The 16177-nt window shown below is 33.8% G+C and overlaps 1 protein-coding gene across 2 annotated transcripts; it reads right to left on the minus strand.

Annotated features, from left to right (window-relative positions):
- Nucleotides 1-265: 265 nt before the first annotated feature.
- LOC149417646 (protein THEM6-like) lies at nt 266-15461 on the minus strand. 2 transcript variants are annotated; one of them, XM_089640484.1, is made up of 6 exons: nt 14469-15461; nt 11371-11585; nt 3673-3864; nt 3098-3243; nt 2902-2965; nt 266-1356 (listed from the first exon to the last, which is right to left on the minus strand). In XM_089640484.1, the coding sequence occupies exons 1-5, from the start codon at nt 14653-14655 to the stop codon at nt 2959-2961; spliced, it is 747 nt and encodes a 248-aa protein (XP_089496610.1). In that variant the 5' UTR covers nt 14656-15461; the 3' UTR covers nt 266-1356; nt 2902-2958. The 2 variants fall into 2 exon arrangements, with proteins under 2 accessions (XP_089496610.1, XP_089496609.1); XM_089640483.1 differs by lacking the exon at nt 2902-2965.
- Nucleotides 15462-16177: the final 716 nt, after the last annotated feature.

Below are 16177 nucleotides of genomic sequence, written 5' to 3' on the forward strand. Positions count from 1 at the left end.
CTCCATTAACGGAGTTACCTGCATTTACCCTTCTTTCAATATCTCTGTCAGCCTACCCATCTCTCGTAAACATCTTATAATATGGGGTTAAAAGAAAACGACGAATATAATACAAATTAAAGGTTTATTTAGTGTATTTCATACACGACGGTAAACAAAACATTAGCTTATATTGATCACAATTAAAACAAAATAAATAATATTTTAGTTAACTATCTAATAAATGATAAATAGTTTTTAGCAAGTGCTGTGTAATACAGGTTAATTGAAAACTACTTAATTTAAATTTAGCGAAAACTGTGTTTTTACCTAAAAACATAGTGCGCCTTTTAGGCTAAAGGCAAACTTTATAAATCACAGTTTGTCTAGCAACAAAAAAAATACTTAAATCAATTCAATAACAATTAGTAGAAGGAACATGTCATTTTCTAAATGCCTTAAAAATTTTTGTAATACCTTAATAGATATTCAATAAAATTTTAAATTGTATCTCCCAATTTAAAATTTTCCACTGATTCTCATGAGAATAGTGAATCACAAATTTCGCATTTAATTTTTAAACTATTCTATTTGCTTTGTTTTAAAATAAATAATACATCTTTATTTATATTTTATCTAAGTAATTGTATGCAATTGAAATCATTTATCTATATTTATAACATTAAGATTTATTTTTTCGTTACAGGTGCAGTTTTTATAACTAAGTAAGTCAAAAAGCAAAATTCGTTTAGTATTTGTTCATTCCTACCACCTACTTTCTACTCGTAGATAATGATAATTGCGAATTCAAACCTACCTCGTTATATTATATAATAAGTGTTATAATATATAGTAAGTGTAATAACATATAATAAGTGTTATAATATATAGTAAGTGTCATAATATATAAAAAAAATTATAATATGTAATAATAGTCATAATAAATAATAAGTGTAATAATATATAATAATTGTCATAATATATAATAAGTGTCATAATATATAGTAAGTGTCATAATATAAAATAAGTGTTTAAATATATAATAAGTCTCATAATATATAATCAGTATTATAGTATATAGTAAGTGTTGTAATAAATATAAGTGTTATAAATTATATTAAAAGTGTTATAATATATACTAAGTGTTATAATATATATCAGTTTTATTTAACAAGAGTGCTGAAGTTCCAACAAATAATATTTTTTTGTAATAAAACACAGAAATGCAACAAGTTGAAAATAATAAAGTTATTAATAATATCATTTTCGTATCGTTATCCTCTTTTCTAAAAAGGTTTTGTTTAGTATCTTTTTTGTGGCGTCTCTGAATTTCCTACATCACCTTTATTTTCCTTGCAACTCTCCACAGAAATGGTACTGCCATCATGAAAAAAACAAATAAATAATTGGAAAATGTTTTTTTAAGATTAAACTACATATAAATACTTATTATGTAATAATTACAAATATTTGTTTAATTTTAAAAATTAAAGAATGTAAGGGGTGCGGGGAATGTCCGAGGGTAAAGTATCAAAAAAGTTATTTATATTTTTACTTCTACCATCACGTAGAATCACCTCCCGAAGTTAGTGGACTTTACCTCCGGACACCCTGTATAATCTGTACAGTTACAGAATAAAACATAAAAAAGAATTCATTACATTTTATCACATGAAATTTTAGGGTTACATGATTTTATGATTTTTTTAAATGTTCAAATATATATTTAATTTAATTCACAAAAAAAATATTGTTATAACATTACCTAATCCATTTTAAGTATTATAAAAAACAACAACAGCAAAAGCTATCAAAAGATATCTTTAAAAAAAAGCATGTGAAGTAAATTTATTTTATTATGACTACTTTTTAGTAACTTATAAGAAAATTAATTAGTTTAGTAACTTGTAAGCAAACTAATTAGTTTAGTAACTTGTAAGCGGTAACCTGTAGGCGAGATTTTAATTTTTTATCTAAGAACTCGGCTACCAAAAAAAACATCATACAATGTTCTTAAATAGATTGGAACATATAAGATTCAATTTTTTAAAGAAGTTGTGAAAATGGCGAATAGTGAATGTTTAAATAAATTATAAATTCAATGAAATATTGAACTAGAAGTAGTAGGAAAAATAGTTGGCAATAAGTAATCAACCTGTAAAAAACAAATGTCTTTTGAAACATAATAATGGTTTGGCTAAGGATTGAACCTTCCTTCCCAGGGACTGATCGCGCTACCGGATGCGGATCTTTTAGGACTGAAAGTTATTTAGTATATTAACTATTGTATTTTCGTCAGATTTTAGGGAAATAAGTATATGTCCTCGTGTGTTTGGGTGATTGACACCAAAAGTTAATAGAAAGCATTGCCATCGACAACGAGTCTATCTGCAAAGTTTCAGCTCGATCACATGTCGGGAAGTGGGTTAACTTCAGCTTCCAAAATAATAATTTATTTATGTTTATAAAAAATAGTTTACATTATTGTTAATAGAGTAGTCTATAATGGTAATGCTGATGATGATTGTGAAAAATCGGATATATTTACACAATATGAAAAAGCATGCAGAGCAAAAAAGGAGTGTTTGATTTTACAAAACACATTTTAGTATAATTATAATTTTGGATTGAACAGTGGCGTAGCGACCGCCTCAGAACACCACGATTTGATATTACGTTTCGAAATGTATTTAGGAATATTCTTACTAGCATGATATTACAAAAAATAATTTGGAAACTGTCTTTTCACTACGCACTACATGATGTAAAATCCAAAAAATTGCAAGGGAAATGGGAAGATTTATCCCATCCGCCGGAACGTATTCTATTATGTAAATGCTGATATTAATTTGATGGAGTTTTTTCTCGCTAAGCCACTGTTATTTTTGAATTAAACTCGAATTATGATCACCGTAAACATACCCAAATTTGTGTTCATCGGTAGCTTCGACAAATAATGTGCTCTATATAACTAATTTGTTAGTTTCTGCAAGTAATAAAAAATGGGTTAAATATTTTAAATGATGCACAAATACCATAATATTCATTAAAAGCCTGTGTTAGTTGGGTGTTATGAACATTAGGCCAAATAAGGTATTTAAATAATAGTATTGTTTACACGTGTCCGTTGGGTTTTTCAGTGTTCAGTCCGACTCTGGGGGGAAGCTGAGTATTGCATTGGCATCTTTCCGGGTCGCAAATTTTGCACACATTCTTCCTGAGTTTGGCAGACGAAATGTCGTTTGATTCTACCCAGGCCGCAATCTGAAATGGCAAAAATGCTTATCCATTATATAAATACAAAATAAAATAGTGTCGCCGTTGTCAGACGTAAGCGACCAACATAGGTTACAAGCTACGTTACATATATATTTTAATTTTCTAGGTGATCTAGGCTAATTCTAGATCACCAGGTTCATATCATGCTCTAGATCAGAGATCAGAGGTTCCCAAACAAGAGGGAATCTAGTGAATGTACATCGCATAGAGAACCCAAAAAACTTATTTTTTTTGCGATCTTAGCGTGTCGATTTCAGTTATATTTTAAATGTTTAAACGTTTTTCCTACAGTGCTTATAATTTTCATCACAAGTGACTTAAAAATTTAATACCCGTCACTTCTGTAAACAAGGAAAGAAAGTGCAGCATCTAAAAGAAAATTGAAAATATCATTAATAATTAGAATGGAGTCACCTCTGGGGGAATCTCAGTGGGCACCATGGCCTTGCACAGCCCCCCGCAGTGCACCTGGTGCAGGAGAGTGACCACCGCGGAGGCCTCGCAGCCAATGACCCTCTGTCTGCAGGTGGCCACCGCGTTCACGAACCCGTCTGGAGACACAAACTCGTGGTCCATGAAGATGGTCTTGTCGTCCCAATACACGGCCTGCAAGAAAGCATTTCCTTTTAAATAATACTCTTCCTCTTGTAACATTTTTAAATATGGATCTAGGCATTTCTAAAAAAAAATCTCATAGAGAACTTGGCAATGTTCCACCACTTTAAAATTGTTGCGGTTCAATTCATTAGATTAATAATTTTATATTTTATCTTAAAGGAACATTTTATTCTTAAAAAAATGATTTTTGCCCTCTAAACAAATTTCAATGTCCTACTTAGGGTTGTCTAAATATTGATTTTTTTTCAACGTTTTTTAGTTATTTAGTATTTCTATTAAGTTATTTTTTAGGCATTTTATTAAGTTATTTAGCCATACTGAAATTCAATTATTTAAACAAAAAAACATTTAATGCTGTCCTACTAAAAGTTCAGAATTTGTTGTTAGGTTTTGTTACCGAACTCTTACTTATAAACCGTTTGTTTTCAGAAATGACAACATTTCTTAATAATTTACGGCATAGACGCCATATTTCTACAAATCATCGGTACTATTCGATAACCACGAGATGATTTTATTCTTCAGGATTGTTACCAATCTAGGTAAATACTATCTTTTCTAATTATTTTGTAATTCAAGGCGATTGTTTATTTGTTAAGGAAGCTGCGCTACACACAGGGTGTTCAAAAACGTTATCCTTTGGAGGTCTTATAGGCCAATTCATAACGGATAAGAATATCATAAAATGATTTTAGTAAAAAGTCGCTGTTTTACGAGATATTGGCACTTTCGTGAATTTCGATAAAAATCGACACCTTAGGTCAGTTTTCTGTGTGCTACAGCTACGAAATTCCATATTCTAAGGTTCTAATTATTATAACACACCCCTGAATAGCCTTACACCATAGTCCAAAATAAAACTGAAGGTGCCTATACCATTGGAAAATAAAAATAAAACATTTTTGCTTCACTCAGGAGATAAATTTATTTATTAATTAACTTCGACTCATAATATAAAAATATATACGATGCTAAAAACATGGCATATAGTGTAGTTTTTAAAACGGTGTAACATTATTTTACTCCAGAAATTATTTTTAATTTTAATTCAAAATGAGCTCACGAAATTAATTCAATAATTAGAACATAAATAAAAGTGACAGGAATTTATTTAAAAGTCAACGCTATCCAAAGGCTGAAACTGATAGGCCAACAAAAGGTGGGCCATAATATCATAGTAAGATTTTATTAAAAAAAAAACAGGTGTTAGTTTCAAGATATTGGCATATTGGCAAGATATTATGAATTTCCATTCAATTGACAATTTAGATCAGTTCTTCGAGTGCCACATCTACTAAATTCCATATTCTGAGATGCTATTGATCATAGCCAAAAATAAAAACATTGGAAAATATAAACAATTTTTGCCATCAGTATTTTTTTTTAATTAGCTAACTTCGATTTCTCATGCTATTGTGCTGGTTTAGTGTATTTTTTAAAATAGTAAATTATCAAATAAATAAACATTAAATAGTAAATACGGTCCTAAAATATCACCTTTGAATACGTATATTTGAATTTCACTTTTGTTTTCGTAAATGGACGTGGAATATGGAAATTGAAGTGGAATGTGAAAATTGAAGTGGAATGTGGCAACTGAAGTGGAATGTGGAAATTGAAGATATCAGTGATCCAGAAATGTACAGTGCCTGGGTAGGAAGGTTCAATAATCAGTCAAACTTTTTTTAAATTTTTTTTAAAGATATCTCAAAATAAAAGTATTATACGAAAAAAAAAGTTTTTTTTTAATGTGTGAATAACGAATAACGTAGACTACTTGCATCAAAAACTATCTCTCATGGCTCTCAAATAACCGTAAGTCATTCTAAACTCTCCAAATTGTGACATAGATCTTCTAGCTCTCAGCAATGAGAAGTATGTGAACTTAGTACATTTAAAATCGATGTCAGTTTCCATTAGCAAAGGGGGCGAGCCGCCGCTGATACAATCTATCACTTATTACATATTATGAACGTACGTAATACACTCATGACGTATTTTCTTCGATAAGATTATAATAATGCACATTGTTGGCATTGAATTTATTGCCAAGACAGAAAATCAATAAGATCCCATACTCAGTTATAGCCAGTTTACACTGTAGGTATGCAGATACAGTACCTACGCCCGCTGCTCATTCCCGCTGGCAAACTAATTGTAGGTTTATGTCGAGGCTCGCAACGATTTTCTCGCATTGTGGAAAGCACTTCAGGTAATAGGTAGGTACAAACGTATTTACTTTAGCATCATAACAAGTATAATTCAAAAGGCGCGATAATACAGTCAGGCGGCCTTCGTGGTCGAGTGGCTAAGATTTGCACCTACAAATCCAGAGGTCGCGGGTCCAAATCCGGGCGTAAGGATATAAAAATTATTTGATTTATTGCATAACATTATATTTATTTTCTATGCTCTTCATCATCCCTCCTTCCCGTCCCCGCTATCTTCAGTTTCACAGAATACCCCATTTATTAAGGATACAATAGTCTCACTGTCTCCAGACTCTTGATAGATTCTTGTGCGGCAATCACATAAAACATTGTGTAGAATGGTTTTATTTATTTTAAAATGCCGCAAAAATGATATTTTTAGCGCCGAATGCCGTCACTTAACTAGGCAAAGACCCAATCCTGTCTGATTACAAAGACCCAATCCTGTCTGATTACGTCTAAAAGGGATCCAAATGATAATCTAGTCTCCTTCAACGGAAGCAATCTTCCGAACAGGCCTTCCATTGATATGCTTGGTGTAACTATAAGTGACCAGCTAAGGTACGGGGGCTCCATCGAAGCCAGAGTAAAGTTGGCCTCTCAGAAGCTGGGCGTACTGTACAGGGCCCGCAGATACTTTAATAGTACACAACTGCTGACCCTGTACAAATCGCAAGTCCGCCCTACTGTCGAATTTGGCAGCCATCTCTGGTCTGGAGCCCCTAAATACCTGAAAAAACACTTGATTCCCCAATATTAACAAACGGACTGCAATCTTTAGAGCACAGGCGTCAGGTAGGTATGCTGTCCTTGTTCTATCGGTATTACAATGGAAGATGCTCTGATGAACTAGCGTCATTGATCCCTTCGGCACCGGTGCGTAGTCGGGATACACGCCAAACGCGCGCCCAACATTTGTACACGGTTGACATTTGTCACATGAGAACGGGTCGCTTCTACGATTCGTTCTTAAGTTCAACAGCTCGGCTGTGGAACGAACTGCCGGCCTCTATGTTTCCTCCCTCTTACAACATGGGACTCTTCAAGACCCATGTTCACTCCTTCCTATCCACAAAAAGACCCTCCACACAGCATCCCCAAAGATGACATAGGCCCTGAGGGAAATTATTTTCTTCAGGGCCTCCTGTGTGGAGTTAATATAAAAAATAAAAAAAAGGCAAGCTGATTTAAGGAGATTTTGTAATTTTTAATTTATTGATTATTTCATAAGAAAATATATGTAATTTTCTGATAGACATTACACAATAATAAACAGCCGACATTAACCTCATAGCGACCGATTTTTACTTATGGGATTTTACTTTAAAAAATCCAACTTTAGACTCGGTTTACTCAAATCAAAAACGTTGTACAGTAAAATCTACTCGAAACCTGATGCAGATTCAGCAGTTTCAGCAGTTTTACGCTTGTACCATACGAGATTCCGGACACTGTGTGTGGCATATTTTTAAAGTTGTGTATGACCTGCCACCAAAGACATTAGAAGAACGAGATGTGCTATGAGCAGTTCATACTGTGTGGAATTGTTTTGCCGAGTGTCGCCGGTTTTGTTCACCAATACTACTGCACACCTTCGCTTACGCTAAGGTATCCGCACTAATACATAGAACAGATTTCTGTGCGTACACGTCCCGATAGTATTCAAAGTACCCTAATTAGGTAGTACTCCGCCTACGGTCCGGCGGCCAACATAGCATATCTCGTTCTTCTAATATCTTTGCCTGCCACACTAGGCTAACCTGAATTTTTTGCTAAATTATTTAATACATTTTGTCTATGGTTTACTAATAGAATAATGTTAGTTCATACAAGCCGTAACATCATATTATTTTAATTTACCAACATTGATTTAGAATCACAAAACAACAACATTATGTTAAAAAATTGCAGCTAAATAAAATATACAAAAATAAAACAAGGTTGTACACAGTATAAAGATTTGCGGATGTAGTTGCCATAAACGAAAAAATAATATTTTGATGCAAGTATTGTTCGATTCCTATGCTAAGAACGAAAAACTCTAAATTAATGGCTTTTACACATTTTTAACATTTGTAGAATGCATTGCCATCGACAAAGAGTCTATCTGCCTAGTAGCTGGATCGGATATCGGGAAGTTGGTCAATTTCCGCTTCCAAGATTTAAATTTATTCATTAACGTGAAGTCAACAGCGAAATACAAATATATGTATTTAAAAATGGACATTTTCAGTACCGATAACTATCAGAACCTCATTGATTTTCCCTGCTTTTTTTACCTTTATTTCCGTCCAGTATAAATAGTTTAGTAATAATTTCAGTAATATAGTAATAATTTCAGTCCAGTGTAAATAAATGGGCTTCGCACTCATTACTTGATAAAATGCCGCTAGATATCTAAACGCATTCAAAATGTACAAGACCTTGAAAATATTAATCAATTTATTTGTCAGTAGGTACTTAGTTATGTCAGTAAAATAAATACTTATTTGTGATGCGATAAGGTTTATTAATCAATGCTTTATTGTGGGGGGTTGGATTCTTTCCAGGAAGCCACCAACTGGCACCAAAATGTGGGCAAAAATTATTTAGCTGCCGAATCAATTCCGCGGAAAGTTTATCATAAAAAAAACTTATCATCTAGTCAACAAATCGATTTTTCTCTCTAATACAATATTAATAGCGCCTTTATTTTTTAAAATTGACTGTCAGACAATCAAACAATGTTATGTTTTGTTTTGAAAATAGCAGACTAGGTCAGCAACAATTCGTTTGTTATAAAGCATATTGTTCTTCCAGTTCTCCAGTCTACAGGTTCTCTACACAAGAGTTAAGGCGAAGCTTAATGCCAAATCACTATTTTGATTAATCTTAATAACGAATTGGTGTACATTATGAAAACAAAAAATGCTTTTATGCTTTAGATAAATTAAAGGTTTTCCTATCGCTTCGCTTGAGTAGAATACAAATAAATATATAAATTACTCAATAAAAAATATAAATGAAAACTACTAAAAAAATTTTTTTTTCAATAGATATATATGAACGCATTAACGAAATAACTTTAAAAAATAAATAGTATAATAGCTAAGATTATCTGTGACAGTTACAATTGATTAACTTTTTTGCTTTCTTATAAAATTATTTACAAAATAAATAAAAACCAGTTTGTTGCTTGAAATCGAACGTTTCTAGACTCCGTTTGTCAAACGATTTTAATGCCTAATACCTACGATATAAGGTATACCAAGAATATGCACATTTTTGGCTTGTAGCTTCCTCTTAAAAAAAATTGTGTCTAAGAAATCTACGTTGAACTTTTCCGTTGGCTTCGAAGAAAATAACATCATAGAGTTGACCAATGACCACATCGAACTTGAACTATCTATTAGTAGGCGGTCCACGGCGTCGGGTTCCCAACCGGGCTCAGTCCTTTGCTTAGCAATATTTTTGCTTTTTTTATGACGGTAGAACTCATAGTTAGTTCAGTGCCGATAAATCGGCGTTAATTGATATATATTTTTTACATTTTCATACAAAAAAATAACTATATATTAGTAGGTACCATAATTAATTTTCTATATAATTTAATTGTATGGTTTACATTACCTACCTCACTAGGTGTAACAGGGTTCTGAGGGTACAGGAATGTACAATGACAAATATTTTTTTGCAATGTTATTTACAGCTGATTAGGTATTATGTGAAATTTGATAAATATGTGGAGGAGAAGAATTAATTATGAAGAATGTAGTGTGTAAAAGAAGAGGAAAAATAATTGACTTTTAGATATATGGTTAGAATAGACGACATTTTGATTATATAAAGAAATAAAATAATTTACAGTGAAAATGCAGGACGGTAGCAAGAAAACATGTTCTATTTCACGGTCTTTCACACAGGAGGCCCCGAGGAAAATAATTTCCCCCAGAGCCTATGTAATCTTTATAATAATAAGTGTTTTATTATATTTTTTTTTGTAACAAATAGATATAATGATATCCTCACTGGAATCTCCCGTGCTGAGGATTTCATTTACATATTATGTATAATTTAATTATAAGAAAATTAAGATTACATCAAAGTTACATATGAATTTAATTATGAACATATCATGTAGTATATTTTTTTTAAATAATTTTAAAATAAGTACGATAGTGTTTTTGGTATAGTTCAGTTGATCCTGTTTTAGTCTGTGTTTGATATTAGTAAATTTTCTATTTCAGATCTCCCTATGTTAAGTATCCAGCTTTTTATTTGAGATTTAAATGTTAAAGTGTTGAGGTTTTTGAGTGAGAGTGGTATTTTATTGTAGAGTTTAATACTATGATATAAGAAGCTTTTTTGCCCAAAAGTTGTATTAGTAGTTATTTGTTGGATAAGTTTTGACCATAAGATCTAGTGTTTCTATTGTACGTGTTTGTTGTTATTTCTTGGGTTTTGTACTTATGAATGTAAATGAGTATAGTTTTAGAATATAGTTGTTTAATTGACATGATGTTAAGATTGGTGAAGATTTCGTCAGTTCTGGTTCTTACAGGAACTTTCAGTATAATTTTCATTATGGCTTTTTGAGTTTTAATTAGTGGATTTAGTATATTTTTATTTGCACTGCCCCATCCGATAATACCGTATTCTAACAGTGATTGGCAGATGTATGTTGTGTGGAGGGTTTTATTTAAGGAAAGGAATGAGAACAAGGGGTAGAAGATCTGGGAAGGATCAGGGGTGGGTAGGAATCTGGCGGTCAGCGTGTCCAGGTGTGATAGATGTTTGGATTCATCCGTCTCACTGCGGTGCAAGGCGATAGGTCGAGAGAGTCTTGCTGAAGAGGTAGAAAGATCTCCCTCAACCAGTCTCTCCAAATCCAGCCCGCCACACAGCAGGTAGGCAGACGTATCCGCCGCTAAGACCCATACAATCCTCACTTCCATAAACCCGAGCACCCTAGCGTGTCGAACGTAGCAAAGCTCTTTGGGTGACCTGGCAGAAGTGTTGGTTATTCAATGAATGGCTCCCGGGGCAGCGGTACTCATACCCGCCTCCCAAATAGAAACACACATTTGACCTAACACCAAACACATACCGGCCTTGTCTGTATTGACAGTTTGTAAACATAATAATAACGTCTTTGAGCAAAGTTTGTCGTACATTTCGGTACCAAAAGTGTCCTTTGTATTTTGCTCTTCAATATACATTGATGGTTTTGATAAAAGTATAATTTTAAGGCTTACCATGAGGTGTAATTAAATATTTATCTGGCTTAATTGAAAGAACTTCTGACCTGTGAGGTGATGGTGAAGGTGGCCCCCGGCTTCAAGTAGCGCCTGTAGCGCACCGTTGTGGAACCCTGCACTACGGCCCCCCCTGCCCGCCTGATGCTGGCCCACAGCGCGGTCCTCTCGTAGAAGTCCGCCCGCGCGAAGTCCAATTCGCGCAGGTACCGCGCGTTGTTCATGTGGTACAATAGCGTGTCGATGTCGTTCAGAAAACACCACGCTGGAATTAAATACAATACCAACTATATAGTAGACTCATGAATAGGTAGGTACTTATTCTTAAACAAGAAGCGGTAAATAGTAATTTTATTTGGAAATACTTGTTTTAAATGTGAAGCAATCATTCGAATGAATTAACCATCGAAAAGTTTATTTGTTGTTTCCCTTTTTACATTAACTCCACACACCGAGGAAAAATATTTCCCTTTCGGATGCTGTGTGGGAGGGTCTTTTCAAAGAAAGGAAGGAGAGTAAGTTCAGGGAAGAAAACATGCAAGATGGTGGGTAGGAATCTGGGGGTCAGTGTGTCCAGGAGTACGGACGTATGAATCCATCCCTTCCACTGCGGTGTAAGGCAATGGGTCGAGAAAGTCCGGCTGGAGAGGTCAAAAGGTCTGCCTCAACCACAACCGCTACGTCCCAGATACATCCGCCGCCAGGTCCTAAACAAATCTCACTTTGAGATTTGTTTTGAGTCTTAAAAACGACCCGTTCTCATGTTACAAATGTCCACCGTTTACAAATGTTGGGCGTGTTTGTCATGATTCCCGAATATTCACCGGTACCGAAGGACTAGTTCCTCAGAGCATCTTCCATTGAAATACCGCTAGAACGAGTACATCATTCCCACCTGACGCCTGTGCTCTAAAGTTTTAAATACGTTTGTTAAGAGAGGGGAATCTATCATACGTCCGATTTACAGTCTTACCTTGACCTTATAGCCAATTCCCTTTCCCCGTTTTGAGTATTTGGTTTTCAGTATTCGTGGAGGTAAAAGCAGGATTCTCATACTACGTATACATACGCGAGCTGAACTGCCGAGCTGAACCTCAACTTATGCGAAAGGAACGAAGCAACCGCTAATGGCGCGAAACGCCACATGCAATTGCAATTTCAATTGCTACGTAATTCGTGGCTCGGTTCGCAAATGTATACGTACCATTAAATAAAATCCTTTTAGGAGGACAATTCCGATAATATGACCACATTGTAACTGTACCTTTTCATTTGACCTATACTAACCTAATACAGTCTCGAAAGTTTGACCTTCTACTATTAGTTCTACTAATTATTACCTGTAAGGGGATGAAGGGCGTAGGGTAAACTAGACTATGATCGCCCATCTCACTTTGATTGTCCTTTCTTGACTAACTCAGATGTCTCTATTAGTAATATGTATGTGAATCGACAAAATAAATAATAATAACATTTTTTTTATCGAATTCACTAAAGTGGGCATTTAGCTTTTATTTTTAGATAAAAAAATGTTATTTTATTTCAGCAGTAAAAAAGACAGCAACTGTCCTTTTTACTTCTGGAAGGATTTGATACGTTTCAAATCCTTAATCCAATATTTCAATAAACGCCCAGGTTGCCGGAAATTAAAAAAAAAAAACATAATTGATGGAAAGATTTGATAGGTAATTAATGAAATATTAACTAGTTATTGTTGTGTAATGGAAAATGTGTAATTTGTAGTGAGTAGGACTAAATCTACACCATTCAAAGTCGAAATTTCTGTAAGCGGGCAATTGTTACCTATTTTAACCCTACATAAAAAACAATATATATTTAATTAATTGCTAGCAGCTTTGTGTGAGTAAATACCTATCTACTCAAATGTCTGATTTGGGTTGGCAGTTGTAGGGTTTTATAGTTAGGGACATAATTAATTTGGCCGAAAACAAGAAACTATGGTGGTTTAGATCGAGATATTTTTATTTCATGAATATCAGTGTATTGTTATTCCCTCTGGCATTATTTAGAAAACTAAGTAAATAGGTACCTAATCTGCTTCTGCCTCTTGCACTTTACATGATTGTCCAATCATAAACACACATTATATTTATGATTGGACAATATGCAAAAATATCCATTGTTAAATATCTTTGTCAGTCTATCCTTTCTTATATTATTTCTTGTGTTATTCCGAAACAAATATATTATTAGATAATAATTATAATACACCAAAAACCGAGCCAGCAATTAACGTGAAGGTAGGTTCATCTAGAATTAAAACCTGAACATCTCTTTTGGTAAATTATTCAACTGCCAATTAAGAAAATTTATTAGAAAGTTTTTTCGTTGATCGTAAGATCATATTTTATGCATAATATGTGCAAAATTCCGAAATGGTGCGAAAAAATGTTGGAATTGCGTCGAATCCGATTAACAAATATTAGAAATCAACACTATTTTGCTAAAATTAATAAAGCAGTAATTTATCAGAGCTATAATAGCAAACATATGTAGTAAATGATATAAGTCGGGGGCACCCCGAGGAGGCAGGATACAATTAAGTACTTGGATACTTGAGGTCATTTGCGTACTGTTCCATCTTTACCCTAAGGGAAAGCAAGCCCAAGGGCTCCCGTTCTGGTGGGGCCCCGGAACGACAATGAGGGGGCTCCAAAACTCATTGTGGCCAGGGTGTATGGCCCATTATTTTATAGCCCCATTGAGGTATGTTGTGAGGCTGAAACTACCTGGTTATTCAGATCTGGTCACCAAACATGGTTAAAGTCACTTCAAGCAACGTTTCAGTTCTGAATGGTGGTCTTAAACCAGGACTATACTGAAAGCAACATCCACTCTGGAATTTGCTGCAAATATACCTTATATTATACTAAATGATTGAATTGTAAATAATACAATTTAATCAAATAAAAATTATTTGCCCACGACGGGGTTTGAACCCGCGACCTCCGGATTGCTAATCGAGATGTTTATTAATTCGAATAAAGCTAGGAGTGTGAGTTGAATGGTGTTAAGGTTTAGTCATATAAAACAGCCTAGCCCGGCGGGGAAATAGACTGTTAGTTATAGTTAGATACATAAAATTTAAGTTTCAGTGGACTAGTCTCACCAATACATATATACTTACATTTAATTTCCACCTTTTCCAAAACGCATATCTTTGACTTGCAATATCTCGCCTTCAAGATGGTGTAAGTCATTCTGCAGAAATAGGCGAGATCGAACAGCGAGTAAAAAGCCAAAAGGGTGAGGACGCAGAAGAAAAGCCACCATGGTGGACAACAACCCTCAGACGACATCTTTGAACCGTTCATAAAAGCACTGATTTATAATAATTTCACTAATAGCACCACTCAATCAATTCACACAATTTAAGAAGAACAATAATATAAAATTATTTACTTCACAGACTTTATGACAAATCGCAAACAATTTACGTAACCAGCTCAAATGAAAATTGTATCTAAACTGCTGTATATTTTTCGAAAACCTTCTTCATTTTTTTAAATAACGTCTGTGCATTAAATTGGTTGCACAATCGATGAGAATACAATTGAAAACTAATGACGATAAAAAACTACTGATTCGTCTTTTTACTGAAGGTTAAAACAATGTTTTATTTTGATTTAATGCACGTTTTGCAATTTATATCATAAACACAATAAACAACTACTATTTTTTTGCGGATTCAAGTAAAATTAGTCTTTCCCGTCATTTATTATAAATTATAAAACAAGACACTTCCTGTAGTAGTTAGTGATGTTAATTGAAATCGTTAATCTTTGTATTCGTTATAAAGTTTTGTGTGTTTTTTAAATATATTTATTTTTATAAGTTGATATAGCATTCATAAAAGCGATCGGTTATTTTTAAGCAAATGAAAATTACCCCGCTTAACCTAAAAGTATAACTATCACAGCGATATTAATCAATATTTAAATAGGTGAGTGGTTATTTGTGCAGTTTGATTTAAAACGTGTCTTAATTCAGTGGATCACACCTTTGTTTGAACTGCATAGAGCGACGGAGTTATAAATAAAGCGAAAAAAGGCCGATATTACCGACATTGTAATGTGGAAGCGGGTAAGAAAAGCTGCTTCAACCGGTAATCAATACAACCTGCAGCTGACAGCTCAAGCTCACTGCTCAGTGCTGCCAACCGGCGAGGGGCGGGAAAATGAAAAATTAATATTTCTGTAGTAATTCTATTTTCAAAATATTTTACAGGGGTATTTGATTAGGCTCTTAATTTGGAAACGAGTACCACGCACACGCATATTATTGAGTTGGTACCTAATAGTAATGTTTCAAAAATGGACAGGCACTTAAAATTATCTTTAGTGCTTCTCTGAGGAAACCTTGAACGCTGGGCACTTCTTATTTAATTTGTGTGTATTGTAGTGAAGGTGGGTTTGACTAATGAATAGGTAAGTAATTAGAAGAGTTTGAAGGTAGTTTACTTGTTATGTATACGGAAACTATTGATATAATACTGTACCGTATTAGTACCCTTATGATAATAGACTCTGCCACACGTACACTTCGGAGCGGAGGTACCACGCATCGCTCCAGAAAAGTGTGAAAAGTCTCAAATCGTTACCTTACTTTCGTACTTTACTTTTCTGCGCGGCGGCCTGGAGTGGCGCGTGGTACCGCCGCTCCGAAGTATACGTGTGGCAGAGCCTAATGCGAAGGTATACATTATTTATTTATTTATTGGTAAAGGTAAGAGACAAACAGCTTATACATAAAATACAAATATAAATATATACATGTTAAAAACAGTCAAGCCAAAAGAGTCTCCTATATTAATATTGATTGGAGATGGAGTTTTAT

This window comes from Hesperophylax consimilis, chromosome 15 (assembly GCF_061612785.1).
Source record: "Hesperophylax consimilis isolate HC1 chromosome 15, BYU_Hcon_1.0, whole genome shotgun sequence".
NCBI lineage: Eukaryota > Metazoa > Arthropoda > Insecta > Trichoptera > Limnephilidae > Hesperophylax > Hesperophylax consimilis.

Bases quoted from the DNA above. Each gene is read 5' to 3' on its own strand.
- LOC149417646 (XM_089640483.1), bottom strand. From the start codon at position 14,655: ATGAACGGTTCAAAGATGTCGTCTGAGGGTTGTTGTCCACCATGGTGG. The intron at 11,586-14,468 runs GTAAGTATATAT...ATTTAATTCCAG, and splicing joins GGAAAAGGTGGAAATTAAAT to CGTGGTGTTTTCTGAACGAC. The intron at 3,865-11,370 runs GTCAGAAGTTCT...GCTTTCTTGCAG, and splicing joins CCTTCACCATCACCTCACAG to GCCGTGTATTGGGACGACAA.